This window comes from Ictalurus punctatus, chromosome 2, assembly GCF_001660625.3.
Source record: "Ictalurus punctatus breed USDA103 chromosome 2, Coco_2.0, whole genome shotgun sequence".
Taxonomy (NCBI): domain Eukaryota; kingdom Metazoa; phylum Chordata; class Actinopteri; order Siluriformes; family Ictaluridae; genus Ictalurus; species Ictalurus punctatus.
Window position 1 is genome coordinate 25827087 of NC_030417.2, and position 17074 is coordinate 25844160.

The following is a 17074-nucleotide window of genomic DNA, read 5'->3' on the forward strand; positions in this document are numbered from 1 at the left end:
GACCGATTTTCAATGCCCTGTCTGAGGGAAGGAGGTTTTCACCCAAGATTTGACAGTACATGGCCCCGTCCATCGTCCCTTTGATGCGGTGAAGTTGTCCTGTCCCCTTAGCAGAAAAAAAACCCCAAAGCATAATGTTTCCACCTCCATGTTTGACGGTGGGGATGGTGTTCCAGGAGTCATAGGCAGCATTCCTCCTCCTCCAAACACGGCGAGTTGAGTTGATGCCAAAGAGCTCCATTTTGGTCTCATCTGACCTCAACACTTTCACCCAGTTGTCCTCTGAATCATTCAGATGTTCATTGGCAAACTTCAGACGGGCATGTATATGTGCTTTCTTGAGCAGCGGACCTTGCGCGCGCTGCAGGATTTCAGTCCTTCAGGGCGTAGTGTGTTACCAATTGTTTTCTTGGTGACTATGGTCCCAGCTGCCTTGAGATCATTGACAAGATCCTCCCGTGTAGTTCTGGGCTGATTCCTCACTGTTCTCATGATCAATGCAACTCCACGAGGTGAGATCTTGCATGGAGCCCCAGGCCGAGGGAGATTGACAGTTCTTTTGTGCTTCTTCCATTTGCGAATAATCGCACCAACTGTTGTCCCCTTCTCACCAAGCTGCTTGGCAATGGTCTTGTAGCCCATTCCAGACTTGTGTAGGTCTACAATCTTGTCCCTGACATCCTTGGAGAGCTCTTTGGTCTTGGCCATGGTGGAGAGTTTGGAATCTGATTGATTGATTGCTTCTGTGGACAGGTGTCTTTTATACAGGTAACAAACTGATATTAGGAGCACTCCTTTTAACAGTGTGCTCCTAATCTCAGCTCGTTACCTGTATAAAAGACACCTGGGAGCCAGAAATCTTTCTGATTGAGAGGGGGTCAAATACTTTTTTTCCCTCATTAAAATGCAAATTAATTTATAAAATTTTTGACATGCGTTTTTCTGGATTTTTTTGTTGTTATTCTGTCTCTCACTGTTCAAATAAAGCTACCATTAAAATTATAGACTGATCATTTCTTTGTCAGTGGGCAAACGTACAAAATCAGCAGGGGATCAAATACTTTTTTCCCCTCACTGTATGTGCAGATAAAGGCAATTTTTTACGTCTTCTGCCGCTAGTTTTAAAACCTCCGATGCTCAGGGCCGATTATATCCTGTCAATCAAAAGAGGGCGGGAATATTTGTGCTGTGTGTAAAGATGTCTCTTGTGTGGAATGACGACATAACTGCAGTTTGTGATCCCTAAACTGCTAAAATTTTACACCGGACGCTGCAGCAGTGAAGTCCGAGTTTCGGCGTCGAGTCTAATTTTTTATTTTTTTGCCGCACTGCTCCTTCTGAAATAAAGTACACTGTTGAAAAATTTAAATGAAGATGAGTTGAGTGTGTGTGTGTGTATGTATATATATATGTATGTGTATATATATATATATATATATATGTGTGTGTGTGTGTATATATATATATATATATATATATATATATATATATATATATATATATATATATATATATATATATATATATATATAATAGCACAGAAAAATATTTGTAGAGTAGTATATTTCATATCCAGTTAATGTTAATATAAACTTTTTTATATATATATATATTACCCGTTTGATTTTCAATGATGAAGTAGAAATGCTTTTGTTTCTGGTGAGTGAATGTGAGACTAACAGGAGTTTTTTAGAATTAATTCTGTTAATATGAATTAATAACATTTCAATAAGTTTAGAAATCTTACTTTAATCTTCAGAATTTAGTTAGTGTTAATGTCAGAGTAATGTGTTTTCAGTTTATGAGACCAGTTTCTGTGAAACATTATTATTATTATTATTATTATTATTATTTTAAAAGAAGGTATAAAAGGCAGAACCACCAAACTATAGGTATCTGCTGATATCACCGAATAATCTGTTATCTGTATCGGCTGGGAAATTTAGTATAGGTGCATCTCTAGTTATAAGGCCATCTCCAACCATTTGAAATTCACCATTCTACAGTGAGAAGAATTGTTTACAAATGGAGAGCCTTTAAGACAGTTTCCAATCTTGCCAGCATATTCAGTCCAAGGTCAGACCATTTAATGCTCAGAGGTATAAAGAAAACTGCAAGAGCTACATCATGTAACCTAAATATTTATGTTCGTGACAGCACAGTCAGAAATATATTGATTAAGGATGGCTTTCATGGAAGGGTGGCTAGGACAAAGCCCCTTCTCTCAGCAAAGAATATGGCAGCATGTACATATTTTTTCACATGACTATGCATGCCTCTATGCATTCATACATGTGTAGTCATGTGGAAAAAATAGGTACACCCCATGGAAACTGTTGTGGGTTTTTTTTATAATCCACTTCCATGGATTAGACTTGTTTGTCCAGCACATCCCACAGCTGGTTGATTGGTTTGACATATGGGGAAGGCCAAGTCAACACATCGAGCTCTTTGTCATCAAAAAATTTGTTCCTCAAAATATTCCTGAACAATTTCTGCTGTGTGGCAGGGTTCATTATGCTGCTGAAAGAGGCCACTGTCGTTAGGGAATACTGTTGCCATGAATGGGTGTCTTGGTCTGCAACAATGTTTAGGTAGGTGGTACGTGTCAAAGTAACATCCATATGACGGTTTTCCAGCAGTACATTGCCCAGAGCATCATACTGCTTCAGCTGGTTTGCCTTTTTCCCCATAGTGCATCCTGGTGTCATCTCTTCCCCAGATAAGTGACACACCCAGCCTTCCACATGATGTAAAAGCAAACGTGATCCATCAGACCAGACCACCTTCAATTGCTCCATGGTCCAGTTCTGATGCTCATGTGCCCATAGTATGTGCTTTTGGTGGTGGACAGGGGTCAGCATGGGCACTCTGACTGGTCTGTGGTTACGCAGCAAGCTGCGATGCATAGTGTGTTCTGACATCTGTCTGTCATACCTGTCATTAACTTTTTCAGCAGTTTGTGCTACAGTAGCTCTTCTATGGGATCAGACTAAACGGACTAGTCTTCACTCCCCATGTGCATCGGTGAGTCTAGGGCGCCCATGACCTTGTCGGCAGGTTACAGGTTGTCCTTCCTTGGACCACTTTTGGTCCACAAGACCTGCCAATTTGGAGATTCTCTGACCCAGTTGTCTGTACACAATTTGGTCCTTGTCAATGGATTCTTAAGCTTGCCCATTTTTCCTGCTTGCAGCACACCAACTTTGAGAACTGACTGTTCACTTGGTACATAATATATCCTGCCCCTTGACCGGTGTCATTGAAACGAGATAATCAATCTTTTTCACTTCACCTATTACTGGCTTTAATGTTATGGCTGATTGGTGTATGCATACAGTGCCCTCCACTTGTATTGTATTTTTCTGAAATTTTTTTTAACAAAAGATCAAACTGTTAAACAGTAAAGACAATTTTTCACAGCCTTGTTTGCTCATATTTATCAAGGGTGCCAATAATATTGGAGGGCACTGTACATGCATGCATGCATGCATGCATACATACATACATACATACATATATACATGCATAGCATTTGCATTAAACCCATTTAGTTCAAGTGACCTGTCAAATAGGCTAACTGCAATAAGAACTTGGTAATACACAGAATAACTGAAGTAAAAATTAAATTACAGACCATCTGGCGACCTTTTAGCTGGCCTCATTTTGAGAACTACTGTCCTACAAGAGCTTGATACTTATGAATGATCTAAATGCGGTGTGATTTCCATTAATTGTCATTCTAGTTAAAGACAATTCATCCTTTTTTTTATATTTAATTTGATTGTTTTTGCTGCTTGCAGGAATGCTACAATAGTTGCTGAAACTCGAATGGTGGTAATGAAGATCTTTGAGGATTTCACAGTGTCATGGTATTGGATAATCCTGTAAGTAAATAAAAATCTGTCTTAGAAGAATATATATATCTGAAACCCAGTCTTATCTGGAATTTGATTATGCATGTCCTTAAATTTGATGGCTAATATTATACAGTTGTTCCTCTTCATTGATCGCTGATGTTATGTGAAGCTTATATTCTGTGTCTCGGTTGTGTTTCATTAGTGGTCTGGTAATCGCAACAATTTTGAGTCTGATCTTCATCATATTACTGAGGTTCTTGGCTGGCATCATGGTCTGGGTTATGATCGTCATGGTCATCCTCGTCATTGGATACGGTAGTGTCTCTGTCAGAACAACTAAGGATACATTTTGGGGGCTAAGATACTTGTGTGTAAAATCTGTCACTATTCACCAGTTTAATGTTCAGATGTGAATAGTGAATGCTGTTGAGAATTCTAGCCATATTATATAGAGTACACACTCACCGATTACTTTAATAGGAACACCTGTACGCCCTCCCTGCACATGCATGCAATCATCCAATCAGCCAGTCATGTGGCAACAGTACAATACATAAAATCATGCAGTTTCACATGTATTAGTTAATGTTCATATTAAACATCTGAATTGAGGAAAAATAGGTTCTCTGTGATTTTGACTGTGGCATGGTGTTGGTGCCAGATGCGTTGATCTCAGAAACTAATCTCCTGGTATTTTCACACACGACAGTCTCTTGATTTTACCCAGAATGGTACAAAAAGTGAGCAGCAGTTCTGCAGGTGAAAAATGCCTTGTTGTTGAGAGTTTAGAGATGGGTATGACTTAACAGCATTACTATGGTAACACAAATAACCACTCTTTTGAGCAGAAAAGCATCTCGGAACACAAAACACATTGAACCTTGAGGCACAGAGCCAAAACAGCTGAAGGCCACATCAGTGTTCCCCTCTTGTCGGCCAAGAATAAGAATCTGAGGTTACAGTGGGCATAGACTCATTGGGCACGAACCTGAACAGTTGAAGTTTGGAAAGATGTTGCCTGGTCCCATTGTTTTCCCCCAATTTTCGGCTGTCCAGTACCAGTGAGCCTGTACATTAACTTTGACCTGTATCTGCATAATTTTTTGCATTGTGCTACTGCTCAGTCAGCTTGATTGGCTGATTGGAATTATTGTGTGAATGGGCAAGTGCACAGGTGTTCTTATGAAAGTGGCTGGTGAGTGCACAGTATATAAAATGTGGCTGGACAGCTCCTGTACATCAATGACTATGTAGGTGTTTTTCTAATTTCTAATCTATCTTTCTAATTTAAATATGTATGAAAATATAGGTTATATTTTGTCTCTAGCTCCTGGTTTGATCAAGTGCAGTGTGTGCAGGCATTACTCTTTGCTCACTTGTTTTCTTTCTATCTGTTCTATGCAGGTATCTTCCACTGCAGTATGGAGTATGTTCATCTAAAGAATACCCCTGGGGCCAACATCACCCTGAAGGAGCTGGGCTTCCAGATGGACTTGAATGTGTACCTGCATATCAGACAGACCTGGCTAGCCTTCAGTGAGTCACCCAAAGTCACCCCCCCCCCCCCCCCCCCACCACAATCATGGACGCTGGCTGATAATAATTGAGCAAATCTTCAGTTTGATCAGCATTGAGAGACCAGAGGGTTTTAGAATGAGGATTAACTACCTCATATGTGATGTGCTAGAACAGAGTGAAAATAAAATTTTAGGATGTGTTGCATACATATGGCATACACTCAGTATTCTGCTCTGTTCATCTCTGCAGCAATCATTCTGGCAATAGTGGAGCTCATCATCATCCTGCTTCTCATCTTCCTCAGAAAGAGAATATTAATCGCCATTGCTCTCATCAAAGAGGCCAGCAGGTGTGTAAAGTGCATGGGTTCTATCGTAACATTCAATGTTAAAGCCTGATATCAAATGAAAATGATTAGCATCATAAGGCAAAGAAGATTCCTTAACTATTTTCTACTATAAATTACTGTTCTTCTATTATTACTGTTTCATAGCTACTATTTTCATAACTACTATTTTGCTACCCCCGTTGTACAATTTTTCTTTGTAGTCTGTATTTTGTCAGAGGGGGAAAAACAGCTGTGGAATATTGAACTGGTGTTATTCTGATTATTAATGCAGTATTCCTCTTGCAAATATGACCGTTCACTTTCCATCACCCCTTCTTTTTCTAGAGATATACCTCAGTGTTTTTGGATAGAGTTGTCTTTCAGCCATTATCTTTTGTGAACCAAAAAGCAATGACGAACAGTATTTAGATATTGAAACTGATATTGAAGCATTCAAATTAAATCTTAGTGTGTAGAATAATATTGAGGCCGTACAACTAAAACTTTAGCACTTATATTTTACAGGGCCATCGGTCACGTGATGTCATCTCTGTTTTACCCTCTGTTAACCTTCCTTCTCGTAGCCATAGTCATTGCATACTGGGCTATCACAGCTATGTATCCTTCAGTTCTGCTTTAATTGCATACATTATTCTATGCCTTCTGGGTATTGTTATTCCAGTCCCCATTTGGGTTTTGTCTCATGAGCCCTGAACAGGTTGACAATAAGTGAGAACTGTTTTTTGGTCAGTGCAATTTTGTCATTAATGGGGCAATAGCTGTTGGGTTTAAATCTAAAGCTGTTTACTCACAGGCACAAGAAAAAGCAAAAAGAATGTTTTGCATGCTTTAGAATACTAGAAATGACCTATTGGCTCAAAATGGTGACGATTGTGACACATGATGTACGTGTGATTGCTCGTGAAATATGTTTCAGGTGTTGATCAATGCTTGTTATATTGCAGATAGTGTTTTTTCACCTTGGGAAAGTGCTCAGCATGGGAGCCTTTGTGGCTTCTCGATACCATGATGATTTTTTCCTTTTTTTTTTTTTTTTTTTTTTTTAAAACCTTAAAAGCTGAAATGAGCGGCTGGTGAGGAAACGGTCATTTATAGTTTCTATAACATATGATCGCTATAATGTAATGATAATGCTGCGCATGCCCATTTGTGTTTTATTCTTTACTTTAATCCAATTTTGACACCTAATTTAACACTGCAAAGGTTCTTAAGAAAAACAGAATTTTGTTTATAGTGACAGGCTTTAACGGTCATTGTAACTCTCCAATTGCTACAAAAAAGACCTTGACCACTTTGCTCAGCTTCCTCTCCACATCCAATGAGGCAGTGTACAAAGTGTTTAATCAGACTGAGTGCATTTATGCAAGCAACACCTGCAGCCCTGAGGTGAGTGTTTCAGTACACAGACGGCATTGGATGGACAATTCTTTTGTTAGAATAACTGTTTCTAAGGAAAAAGAAATCAATAGTTGTTGCATTTACTGCTTTCTGTCCTCAGAATATCTTCTGTTTTCTAATGTTAGTGGAAAATATGGTGAAAATAAAGGTAGAAATCGACTTCCATTGAGTTGGTTTTCTGTATAAAAAGAAATTGAATAAAACAGGTCATTTGTTTGTATAGTTATATATGGATATATCTGTCGCCACACACTGGATTGTATGTCCAAAAAAAAAAAAGGCTCTATTTATAGTTGTTTTTTTTATTCATTTTTTTTTTCATTCAGCAGCAGTTTAATGCAACATGGCCTCACTCTCAGCCATAGACTTGCATTGATGTATTGTCATATCAAAAATTATACCTGCTCAAATTGTTAAAGCACAAATCAACACAAACACAGCACAAACAAATTACTAGTGTTTTTGTTTTTCTTGATTTTATACCTCTGACAAGAAGGTACTGTTGAATTTGGTTGAGAACCAATGTAATACAAACGTAGGGAAATAAAACCAGCTGAGTGTTTGTGTTTTGATGGTTTCAGAACTATACCAGCTCTGAAATGAAGAAACAGTGCCCAGAGTCTCAGTGCCTTTTTGCATTCTACGGCGGCGAATCTGCCTACCACAAGTACCTCATCTTCCTGCAGTTCTACAACGTCTTCCTCTTTTTCTGGTGTGCCAACTTCGTGACAGCCTTGGGTCAGATGACTCTGGCGGGTGCCTTTGCCTCCTACTACTGGGTGTTCAACAAGTCTCGCGATATGCCTGCCTGCCCAGTGTTTGCCTCACTGGGGAGAGCTCTCAGGTATGTGACAGAGTGTGAGAATGTCCTTCCCTAAGTCTATGAAATGAAATAAAATGAAACAATTATAGGATGTTGTTTGGTTTATCTTGTAGCCCAGCTGGTCTTAAGACTGTAGTTTATTTTGTTGTTCTTGCACATGCTTACCCTGGTTTATACAGATAACAGGCAAATTAAATGTAATATCATTGGCTCTAATATGCTGTGGGAGGTATTTTCCTGGCATGTTATTGGTCCACTTGTCCCTTTAGAGTGATGCTTCACTAGAAATCAATACAAAGTTATTCTGACTGATCACCTTCATCCTATGAGGAAGTATTTCTATCTTAATGGGATAAAAATATCTTCATCAATAGGGCAAGAGGTGTGACTGAGTCATTTGATAATGATATGAAAATTACTTTAAATTGTTATTGTCTTCACCGTCATCAGACCTCAACCCAGTTAAACACCAATGGGAGATTTTGGACTGACATGTTAAGCATCACTGTCTACCACAACCAATAAACAGCTTTTGAGGAGATACCTTTTACCCAGTTCCTGATGCTTGTAGAATCTGAGACAGGGACTAATTATATTGCCCTTTTGCCCAAAGTAAATCCAATACGACATTAGAACCCATAGCAGTTTTTGGGAGTGGGCAGGGCTAGTAGATCATGGGTAACCAGGAAGCAATGTTGTTTAATAGGTCAGGACGTCAAACCAGCTATAGTCCTGTCTTTGTATGTATTTATATTTTGTGTGTGTGCCTTTGTTTATAGGTATCACACAGGCTCTCTTGCGTTCGGTTCTCTCATCTTGTCAGTCGTCCAGGTCATCAGGGTTCTGCTGGAGTACCTGGACCACAAACTACAAGGTAAACTGAAAGCACCTACATAACCTTCAAATCAGTCATGATCTCCTCGTCATCATCAAATTCATTGTGTTAGCCATTTATTTTTAATTTTTTTATTTTTTAAAAAACACAAACAACACATTTGACACATGACCAGTTTCCAACAGTTTAATTCATTTTCATTTAACAGGCAAACAAGGTAGAGTGTCTTACACCATTTAATGAGTTGTGTGTGTGTGTTGAGAGTTTCTGGTTTGTCTTGACAGTGGCACAGAATAAATTTGCCAAGTTCCTACTCTGCTGTCTCAAATGCTGCTTCTGGTGCCTGGAGAAATTCATCAAGTTCATCAACAGGAATGCTTACATCATGGTGTGTGTTCCTGACCCTTTTCGTTTTCCATGCCAGTGTTTTATTGTATCTCAACTGAAATACATCTAGACTAAGCAACATAACTTCCCCTAGCTGCCTCTAGTTTCATCTTTTACATTTGACTCTTTATGATTGAGTAAATTTACAGATGCAAACTAATAGAAATGCATAAGCTGCAAGCTTTTACCTAAAGTTGTGATAAAAACATGGAACCTATACCAAAAAACTTGTGTTGTCTATGGTATATTTTGACACATTTGGCTACAGATTAATAGATCAGTGAGAATATGAAAATACAAACTGAAATTCAGATAGTCTGCCTGTGGGGAAAAACTAGCCCACTAGATTACTTTGATAATGTTGGTAATATTGGGTTATATGAAAGGTCAGACATCTGGGAATTTAACAATTGTATAATCACAGTTTTGGGGTAAGGTGTAAAGATGAGAGATTCTTAGTCTATTCTTAGTTTTAATAGTTAAACATTAGAGATCTTTTTGGACAATTAATTATTCTGCATAGATTATTTGGTTTAAACCACTGATTAAAGTCTTTATCTAAAAGACAAATTCAGATGACTAGATTTAGATTAGTGTGATCTGTATTATCCCTGTTAGCACGTTTGCCTCACACCTCCAGGGCTGGGGGTGCGATTCCCGCCGCTGCTCTGTGTGTGCGGAGTTTGTATGTTCTACCCGTGCTGCGGGGGTTTCCTCCGGGTGCTCCGGTTTCCTCCCCCAGTCCAAAGACATGCATGGTAGGCTGATTGGCATGTCCAAAGTGTCTGTAGTATATGAATGGGTGTGTGAATGTGTGTGTGATTGTGCCCTGCGATGGATTGTTACCCTCTCCAGGGTGTACCCCGCATTGTGCCCCATGCTCCATGGGATAGGCTCCAGGTTTCCCCGGGACCCTGAAAAGGATAAGCGGTATAGAAAGTGGATGCATGGATGTATTATCCCAGAACAACATATGAACAGTGTTCTCTGCTCCCTCAGGTGGCCATTTACGGTAAAAATTTCTGCACTTCAGCCCGAGATGCCTTCTTCCTATTGATGAGAAATGTGATCAGGTGGGTAATGCCAGCAAAATAAACAAACAAAAGAGAACTTCATGGCTATTTTCTTAATTTTAACCTCTATTCTTACTGTTTTACTCTTTCAGGGTGGCTGTCTTGGACAAGGTCACAGACTTCTTGTTGTTTTTGGGAAAGCTCCTTATTGTGGGCATTGTAGGTAAGTGGATGGTGTTTCCTTTTTTAATAATAAATTATTATTATTATTATTATTATTAATAATAATAATAATAATAATAATAATAATAATAATAATAATAATATTATTATTATTATTATTGTCGTGTCTTCCTATCAGTATGAATCTTAGGATCATCGGTCATTTTGACCCATGCTACCAGCTAGCTACAGAAATGTTCTTTTGATTGTTTCAGATATCCTTATATTGTTTTTTTTTTTTTTTTTTTTCTCTGTTCCATTAAGGTATCATCTCCTTCTTCTTCTTCTCTGGGAGAGCTAAAGGAGTGGATGTTGTACCCAATTTGCACTATTATTGGGTGCCCATTCTGGTGAGGGAATAGCACTTTTAACATGCGGAGTCAGTTCTCTTTAGCCATTGTAATACAATAAAGAAACAAAATCTCCATCAGTAATTAGTAGAAAATCTGTTTTTTAGCTCACAGTAAATGTTTAGATAAAAAGTTTATAATGTGCTTATGAATTCTTTAGTCAAAAGGAATTTGCAAATTAAGTTTTAAGAGATGATTACTTTCAGAGGGAACAATTCCTAATTGTGTTAACAGTGTAGTGAAAATAGTTTTTTAGAGTATAAATGGCATTGCCTACATGGACCTGGTTTATTTATGAATATATTGGTCCAATGGTGAATCTACATGAGAACAGCTTTAAGGCTTTCTTGAGCATTTCCCAGGATCCGAAAGTTGAAAATGCTATTTTTAGAAACAAAAACTCAAACAACAGCAGTGTTCAAGATTTTGTGTGTGTGTGTGTGTGTGTGTGTGTGTGTGTGTGTTTACACAGACGATCGTGGTGGGCTCCTACCTTATTGCCCATGGCTTCTTCAGTGTGTATGCCATGTGTGTCGACACACTCTTCCTTTGCTTCTGTGAGTACTGGATACAATTTAATACCGCATTTCAAACAATACTGTACTAAATTACTAAGCATACACTGATCTAGTTTTATGTGTATTATGGCATTATGTAAAACCTTATCTACTGTATGAAATGCTTCAGTATGCATTTATCGTATACTGTAATTGTTAAACATGTTGGTGTGTTACTATTATCCTGTCATACCAGTGTATGCATGAATTCTACAAAGTAGTTTCTTAACCCTTTTCACTAATTGTCTACACTATTGAGCTATGCCATCTAACATGCTACTCTGCTGTCTTTTAGCATGATTCTGACTTTTTCCTGTTTTCCTTATTTTTCTCTTTCTTGTTTGTCTGCCTGTCTCTTCCCTTCACGTGCCATCCCCTTCCTGTTTTCTCTGGCCACACTCCATCTAACATGCCCCTACTACTCTCCTTTTCTTTTTTTTAACTCCTCATTGTACACACTCCAACATACGTACATGAAAATTCCGCCCATGCACACATGCTCTGTCCTACCTTCATATTCACACGCGCGCAAAAGGCGAGGACCTGGAGCGCAATGACGGTTCTGCGGCTCGACCATATTACATGTCGTCTACGCTGCACGAGATCCTGTCGAAGAACACCGAGGAGCCCGCTGTCAATTCTCCATCTTCACCTCAGGAGGAAGAGGTCCCGCTGAGAACACAAAAGGCCGCCATGGAATGAGACTAGGCCGCATGTTTGAGGCTCCAAAGATTAGTCATTCTGTCCGTTTCTTTTTTTGAGTGAACAGATGTTTAGATCTCCTCACATTTTGCAAAAAGAGCGCTCACAATCATGACCTGGATTATTAGTACCTGTTGGTCTGTTACTGTTATTATGATTGTGTGATTAATTCATTGGCATAGTGATTGCATAGTGAACTTAAAATCTGGAAATTGGGGTGTTGATTGAAATGGTTTTTTTTTAAATTTTTTATATATATATATATATATATATATATATATATATATATATATATATATATATATATATATATATATATATATATATATATATATATATATATATATAAATGGTTGCAAGTGAGACAGAATACAACTGAGGAAAAGAAAAAAAAAGACCCAACAACCCTATTATAGGCTGAGGAAAATGCATGTTGTATGTATGTAATATATAGCTTAAACTATAGCTGATATTGAATTGGCATTGATATTGCCAGTTTATTAGACACCCTTAGTTTATACCTACATCATTCACTGGATCATTTTGGTGCATCTGTTTGAGTGCAGCCCATTGTACATTGAAGCTGTTCCGGTGGCTCGTGACACAGTGTAGATAGATAGATGTAGTATAAGTTGCAGCATGTTATACAAAAATTCCATAGAAACACTTTGTGTTTCTCAGAAGAACTTTACACAACTGAAGAGCGTTTGTCTGAAACGTACCGTTTCTTTGGAAACTGTGTTTATATGCAGCTAAATGTAATATCTTTACAAACTATATACACTCTCCAGCTACTTTTAATAGGAGCAGATATACCCCTGTTCATTCATGGAATTATTTAGACAATCATGTGGCAGCAGTGCAATGCAGATCATCTCTGGCACCAACATCAAGCTCATAATCACAGAGATGGTGGTAAAAAAAAAAAAATCCTATTCTATGTTTGATGTGAACATTAACTGATGCTCTTGACCTGTACCTGTATGATATACAAACACACATTCTCCCTGTGCTTCAGGGTTTCCTCCGGGTGTTCCGGTTTCTTTTCCCAGCCTAAAGACATGTTATAGGCTACTTAGCATTTCCAAATTTTCTGTAGTGTGTGAATGGGTGTGTGTGAGAGTGCCCTACGATGGGTTGGCACCCTGTCCAGGGTGTTCCCTGCCTTTTGTCCAGAGTTCACTGGGATAGTCAACAGGCTACATGTGACCATGTGTAGGATAAGCAGTAGAGAAAATGGATGGATAGTTTGTAGGTTGTCAAGCATCTTGGAGAACTAGTTGTGGATCTTTTCTGGACTTTTTCTGCAGCTATCAGACCCATTCAAATTTTTTTTTTATTTATTTATTTTTTTTTAAAATCTGAAAATTTTCCTATTATCTAATATAAAATAAATCCATAGATATGACACCTTGGTGAGGGGTGGGGCATTGAACTTTTCTCTTTAACTACAGAAGCTCAGTATTCCTGTAGTGTATCCAGGTTTACTTTCTATCTTGTACAAAAGTTACACGGAGATGAAACTTAAAGATGTAGTGGCAGGTTGTTTCCATATTTAAGGAAAGTGTGTCTTTCAACCTTCTTGAGGTGCCACTTGTGATATGAATAATACACTGTTAATATTCTGCTATGTATTCACTTTGTAGCTGTAAGTATTTGTCTATTAATGAAATATGCCCATAAGTTGATACTCAGGCTAGATTTTGCTGGATTTGTAATTTGTAATGTCTGTATTTTAATGCAAATGCTAACACTAAGAGCTGTTTATATGTTTGATTTTGAATGTCATTTGCATTTAGATGTGTTTCAATGTTATTTTCTATTGATTTTGACTAAATGCTAGTACTTTGGGGCTGATTTTAGTTTGATGTACCCTGTGTAGAATTGCAATAGCTGCACTTTTTCCAGACACTAAGTCTTATCTCGCCAAAGAAAGCACCACTTTGCCTTGAACTGTAACCATAAAGAATATGCCCTGTTTCTCAAGAAGGATTTATTGTTCTTCAACTTTGTTCTTCTTTCCTCTCTTAAATGTCAGTTGAGAGTGGTGCCTTGTAATCTGTCCATTAAAATGTATGTGTTAATTGTTTTCTTGTTGTCTTTTTAAGCTGATTTTTTTTTCTTTCAAAAGAAAATGGTTCTTAAGCATTTATTAGGATGAAGGGTTTTTATATTTGCTTATGAATTAAATCTAGTAATTAGATTTAAGTGTTTAAACATGCTGTTGATTTCCTTGTATGATTTATTTTTAATGAAAGGCTAGAGAGAGACTGTGCTTTTTATTTTTAATGAAAGGCTAGAGAGAGACTGTGCTTTTTTTTTTTTTGCTCATTGTCTCATCCTTGCCTGTGTTTTGTATCTCAACCAGTGGAAGACCTGGAGAGGAATGACGGCAGTGCAGAGAGGCCTTACCTAATGCCAGAGTCCCTTCTTGAAGTCCTAAAAAAGAAGAATCGCGCCAAAGAATAGTGAGAGAGAGCTGACCTATGCTCACCACATGCAACTGTGTACTCCAAGGGCTAAGTGTCTGTACATACTGTAGTTAAGTGCCTTAAATGCATGCATTTAACAAACAAACAAACAAAAAAAACAGCCCGTTAAGACTGTCCCTATCTTCTATGCAAGTGTGGACAAACACATGCTTTGTATTTCACTTTAATGTTTTTTTTGTTTGTTTTGTTTTTTGTTACAATTCCTGATTAAAAACAAAATATGTAATAAGCCTTTAATATGTTGCTTTATAATGGTATTTTTAGCAATAATTTTCATTATGTTTAATGTTAAAAGAAATTTTGTGCTAAAGCTTTTAATGGCAAGCTTGCACGATAGTAAAGTGCCTGGTTTTTTGCTCTTTGGGTTAACTTTATATTGGTCATTGTTGTTAACGGCTTTTTTTTTTTTTTTTTTTTTTTTTTTTTTTTTTTTTTTTTAAAAGAACTTTTCATATGTGTAATAAAAATGAAGTTAAACATTTCTTTGTCTTATTTCTTTTATGCAGGATGAGCACTTTTAATCACTCACTGTGAAAGAGTGATGTGGATTCCATCCTTTCTGATTGTAAAGGCTGGGTCAGTTCAAGGTTTTTCCTGTGCTACAGTCATGCATTTGTGAATCAGTTACATACTGTGGTGCTTGAAAGTTTGTGAACCCTTTAGAATTTTTATATATATATATATATATATATATATATATATATATATATATATATATATATATATATATATATATATATATATATATATATATATATAATATGTGTGTGTGTGTGTGTGTGTGTGTGTGTGTGTGTGTGTGTGTGTGTATTATTTTTATATATATCTATATAAAATCTAAAATAACATCAGATTTCCTGCAAAGTAGGTAAGAGAACCCAATTAAACAAATGGGGCAAATATTATAATTGGTCATTTATTTTTTTAGAAAAATGGTCCAATATTACATATCTGTGAGTGGCAAAAGAAGGCTTTCAGTGTCTGGAGTGACACTTGTGCAGCAATAACTTCAACTAAATATTTCTGGTAATTGTTGATCAGTCCTGCACGTTGGCTTGGAGGAGTTTTAGCCCATTCTTCAGTACAGAACAGCTTCAACTCTGCAATGTTGGTGGGTTTCTCATATGAACTGTTTGCTTCAGGTCCTTCCATAACATTTCTATTGGCTTAAGGACAGGACTTTGACTTGGTCATTCCAAAACATTAACTTTATTCTTCTTTAACCATTCTTTGACTTGTGCGCTTAGGGTCGTTGTCTTCCTGCATGATTCATTTTCTCTTGTGATTCAGTTCATGGACAGATGTCCTGATATTTTCCTTTAGAATTCACTGGTATAATTCAGAATTCATTGTTCCATCAAATATGGTGAGCTGTCCTGGCACAGATTCAGCAAAACAGGCCCAAACCATGGCAATCCTGCCATGCACACCATTGTTGTTCAGTGTTCTGATTGTGGACTCATGAACATTAACATAAGCCAGTGTGTGAGAGAATCTGATTATGTTTTAGGTCATATTTATGCAGAAATATAGAAAATTCTTTCAAGCATCACTGTAACTGTGTAGGAATTTGCCTTTAAATATGCATGTGGATATACGTAGATGCTCATATGTACACATATTTACTTTCTATTTATGTGAGTGTTAAAGATTAGCATTGATGAACTGTTTTCATAAAAAATAAATGGAGATATTTTCACATACCATAGCACTTAAGGCTGAACTTGGCCTAACCATGTTTATCTTCTCATTAAAACAGCTGTGTTACCTGCCAGCTTGTTATTAATCGGATAATGAAATGGCTTCCTGAGAAAATTGAGTGGTTTAGACACTTCACCTATTTGCATTGGTAATACAGGTACATTTATCTGTATATTTGAGATACATTTAACATATGAATGTATTACATTTACATTACATTTATTCATTTATCATATGTCTCTATCCAAAGCGATTTATCCAAAGGAAATAAAAGAAAAGCGATATATCAAGCTGAGAATAATACAAGAAATGCTACCATACAAGATCTTTTAATTGAGTTCTAGAAAAGAAAAGTGTGCAGAGTAGAGGTGTAAATGCCAGACTAGGTATTATTTATTTATTTATTTATTTATAGGATAGCGTGGGGTTATAACAAATGTAACGAATATCACATGCAAAAAATTATGAGTTTAAACGTGTGGATGATGTAGTATAGTTTTATTTTAATACATTTTTAATTAAAAAAATCTTTTTTTTAAAAAAGCTATGTTTGTTTTCTGCATAACAGTGGCTTTAATATTAATGGCACTCCTTCATTTAATAGGTAAAGTGTAAGAGCACTAAGTTGGCCAAATGTTGTTTTGAACTTTTACTAACCATTCAGTTTAGGTATCCACAGGAAGGGTTATTTCCTCTTGCTCTGTCATAAAGCAAAATGTCTTCCTGGCTTCTTTTCCTCCCAATGAGTGACTGGACTGGAAAAGGGAGGCTTCAGGAACTGGGGTTCCTGAAATAAATTATATTACAAACAATGCAAACTTATATAATGCACTAGGTGGGACTTGAAGTGGCATGCAAATGACTTGT

The 17074-nt window shown here is 37.1% G+C and overlaps 1 protein-coding gene across 3 annotated transcripts in view; it reads left to right on the top strand.

The window, feature by feature from the left end:
* Window positions 1-14929, top strand: part of LOC108256459 (choline transporter-like protein 2) — a 30177-nt gene extending 15248 nt beyond the window's left edge. For 2 of the 3 annotated variants that reach the window (XM_047150157.2, XM_047150165.2), the window contains exons 9-22: window positions 3804-3887; window positions 4063-4175; window positions 5265-5396; window positions 5628-5727; window positions 6232-6324; window positions 7029-7113; window positions 7707-7969; window positions 8728-8822; window positions 9068-9171; window positions 10170-10243; window positions 10336-10406; window positions 10670-10755; window positions 11228-11312; window positions 11848-12244. In XM_047150157.2, coding sequence (XP_047006113.1) covers window positions 3804-3887; window positions 4063-4175; window positions 5265-5396; window positions 5628-5727; window positions 6232-6324; window positions 7029-7113; window positions 7707-7969; window positions 8728-8822; window positions 9068-9171; window positions 10170-10243; window positions 10336-10406; window positions 10670-10755; window positions 11228-11312; window positions 11848-12014 — 1552 coding nt within the window. In that variant the 3' untranslated portion in view covers window positions 12015-12244. Of the gene's footprint in view, window positions 1-3803; window positions 3888-4062; window positions 4176-5264; window positions 5397-5627; window positions 5728-6231; window positions 6325-7028; window positions 7114-7706; window positions 7970-8727; window positions 8823-9067; window positions 9172-10169; window positions 10244-10335; window positions 10407-10669; window positions 10756-11227; window positions 11313-11847; window positions 12245-14382 lie in introns of those variants that run through there. The other variant, XM_017453368.3, reaches the window with a different exon arrangement.
* Window positions 14930-17074: the final 2145 nt, after the last annotated feature.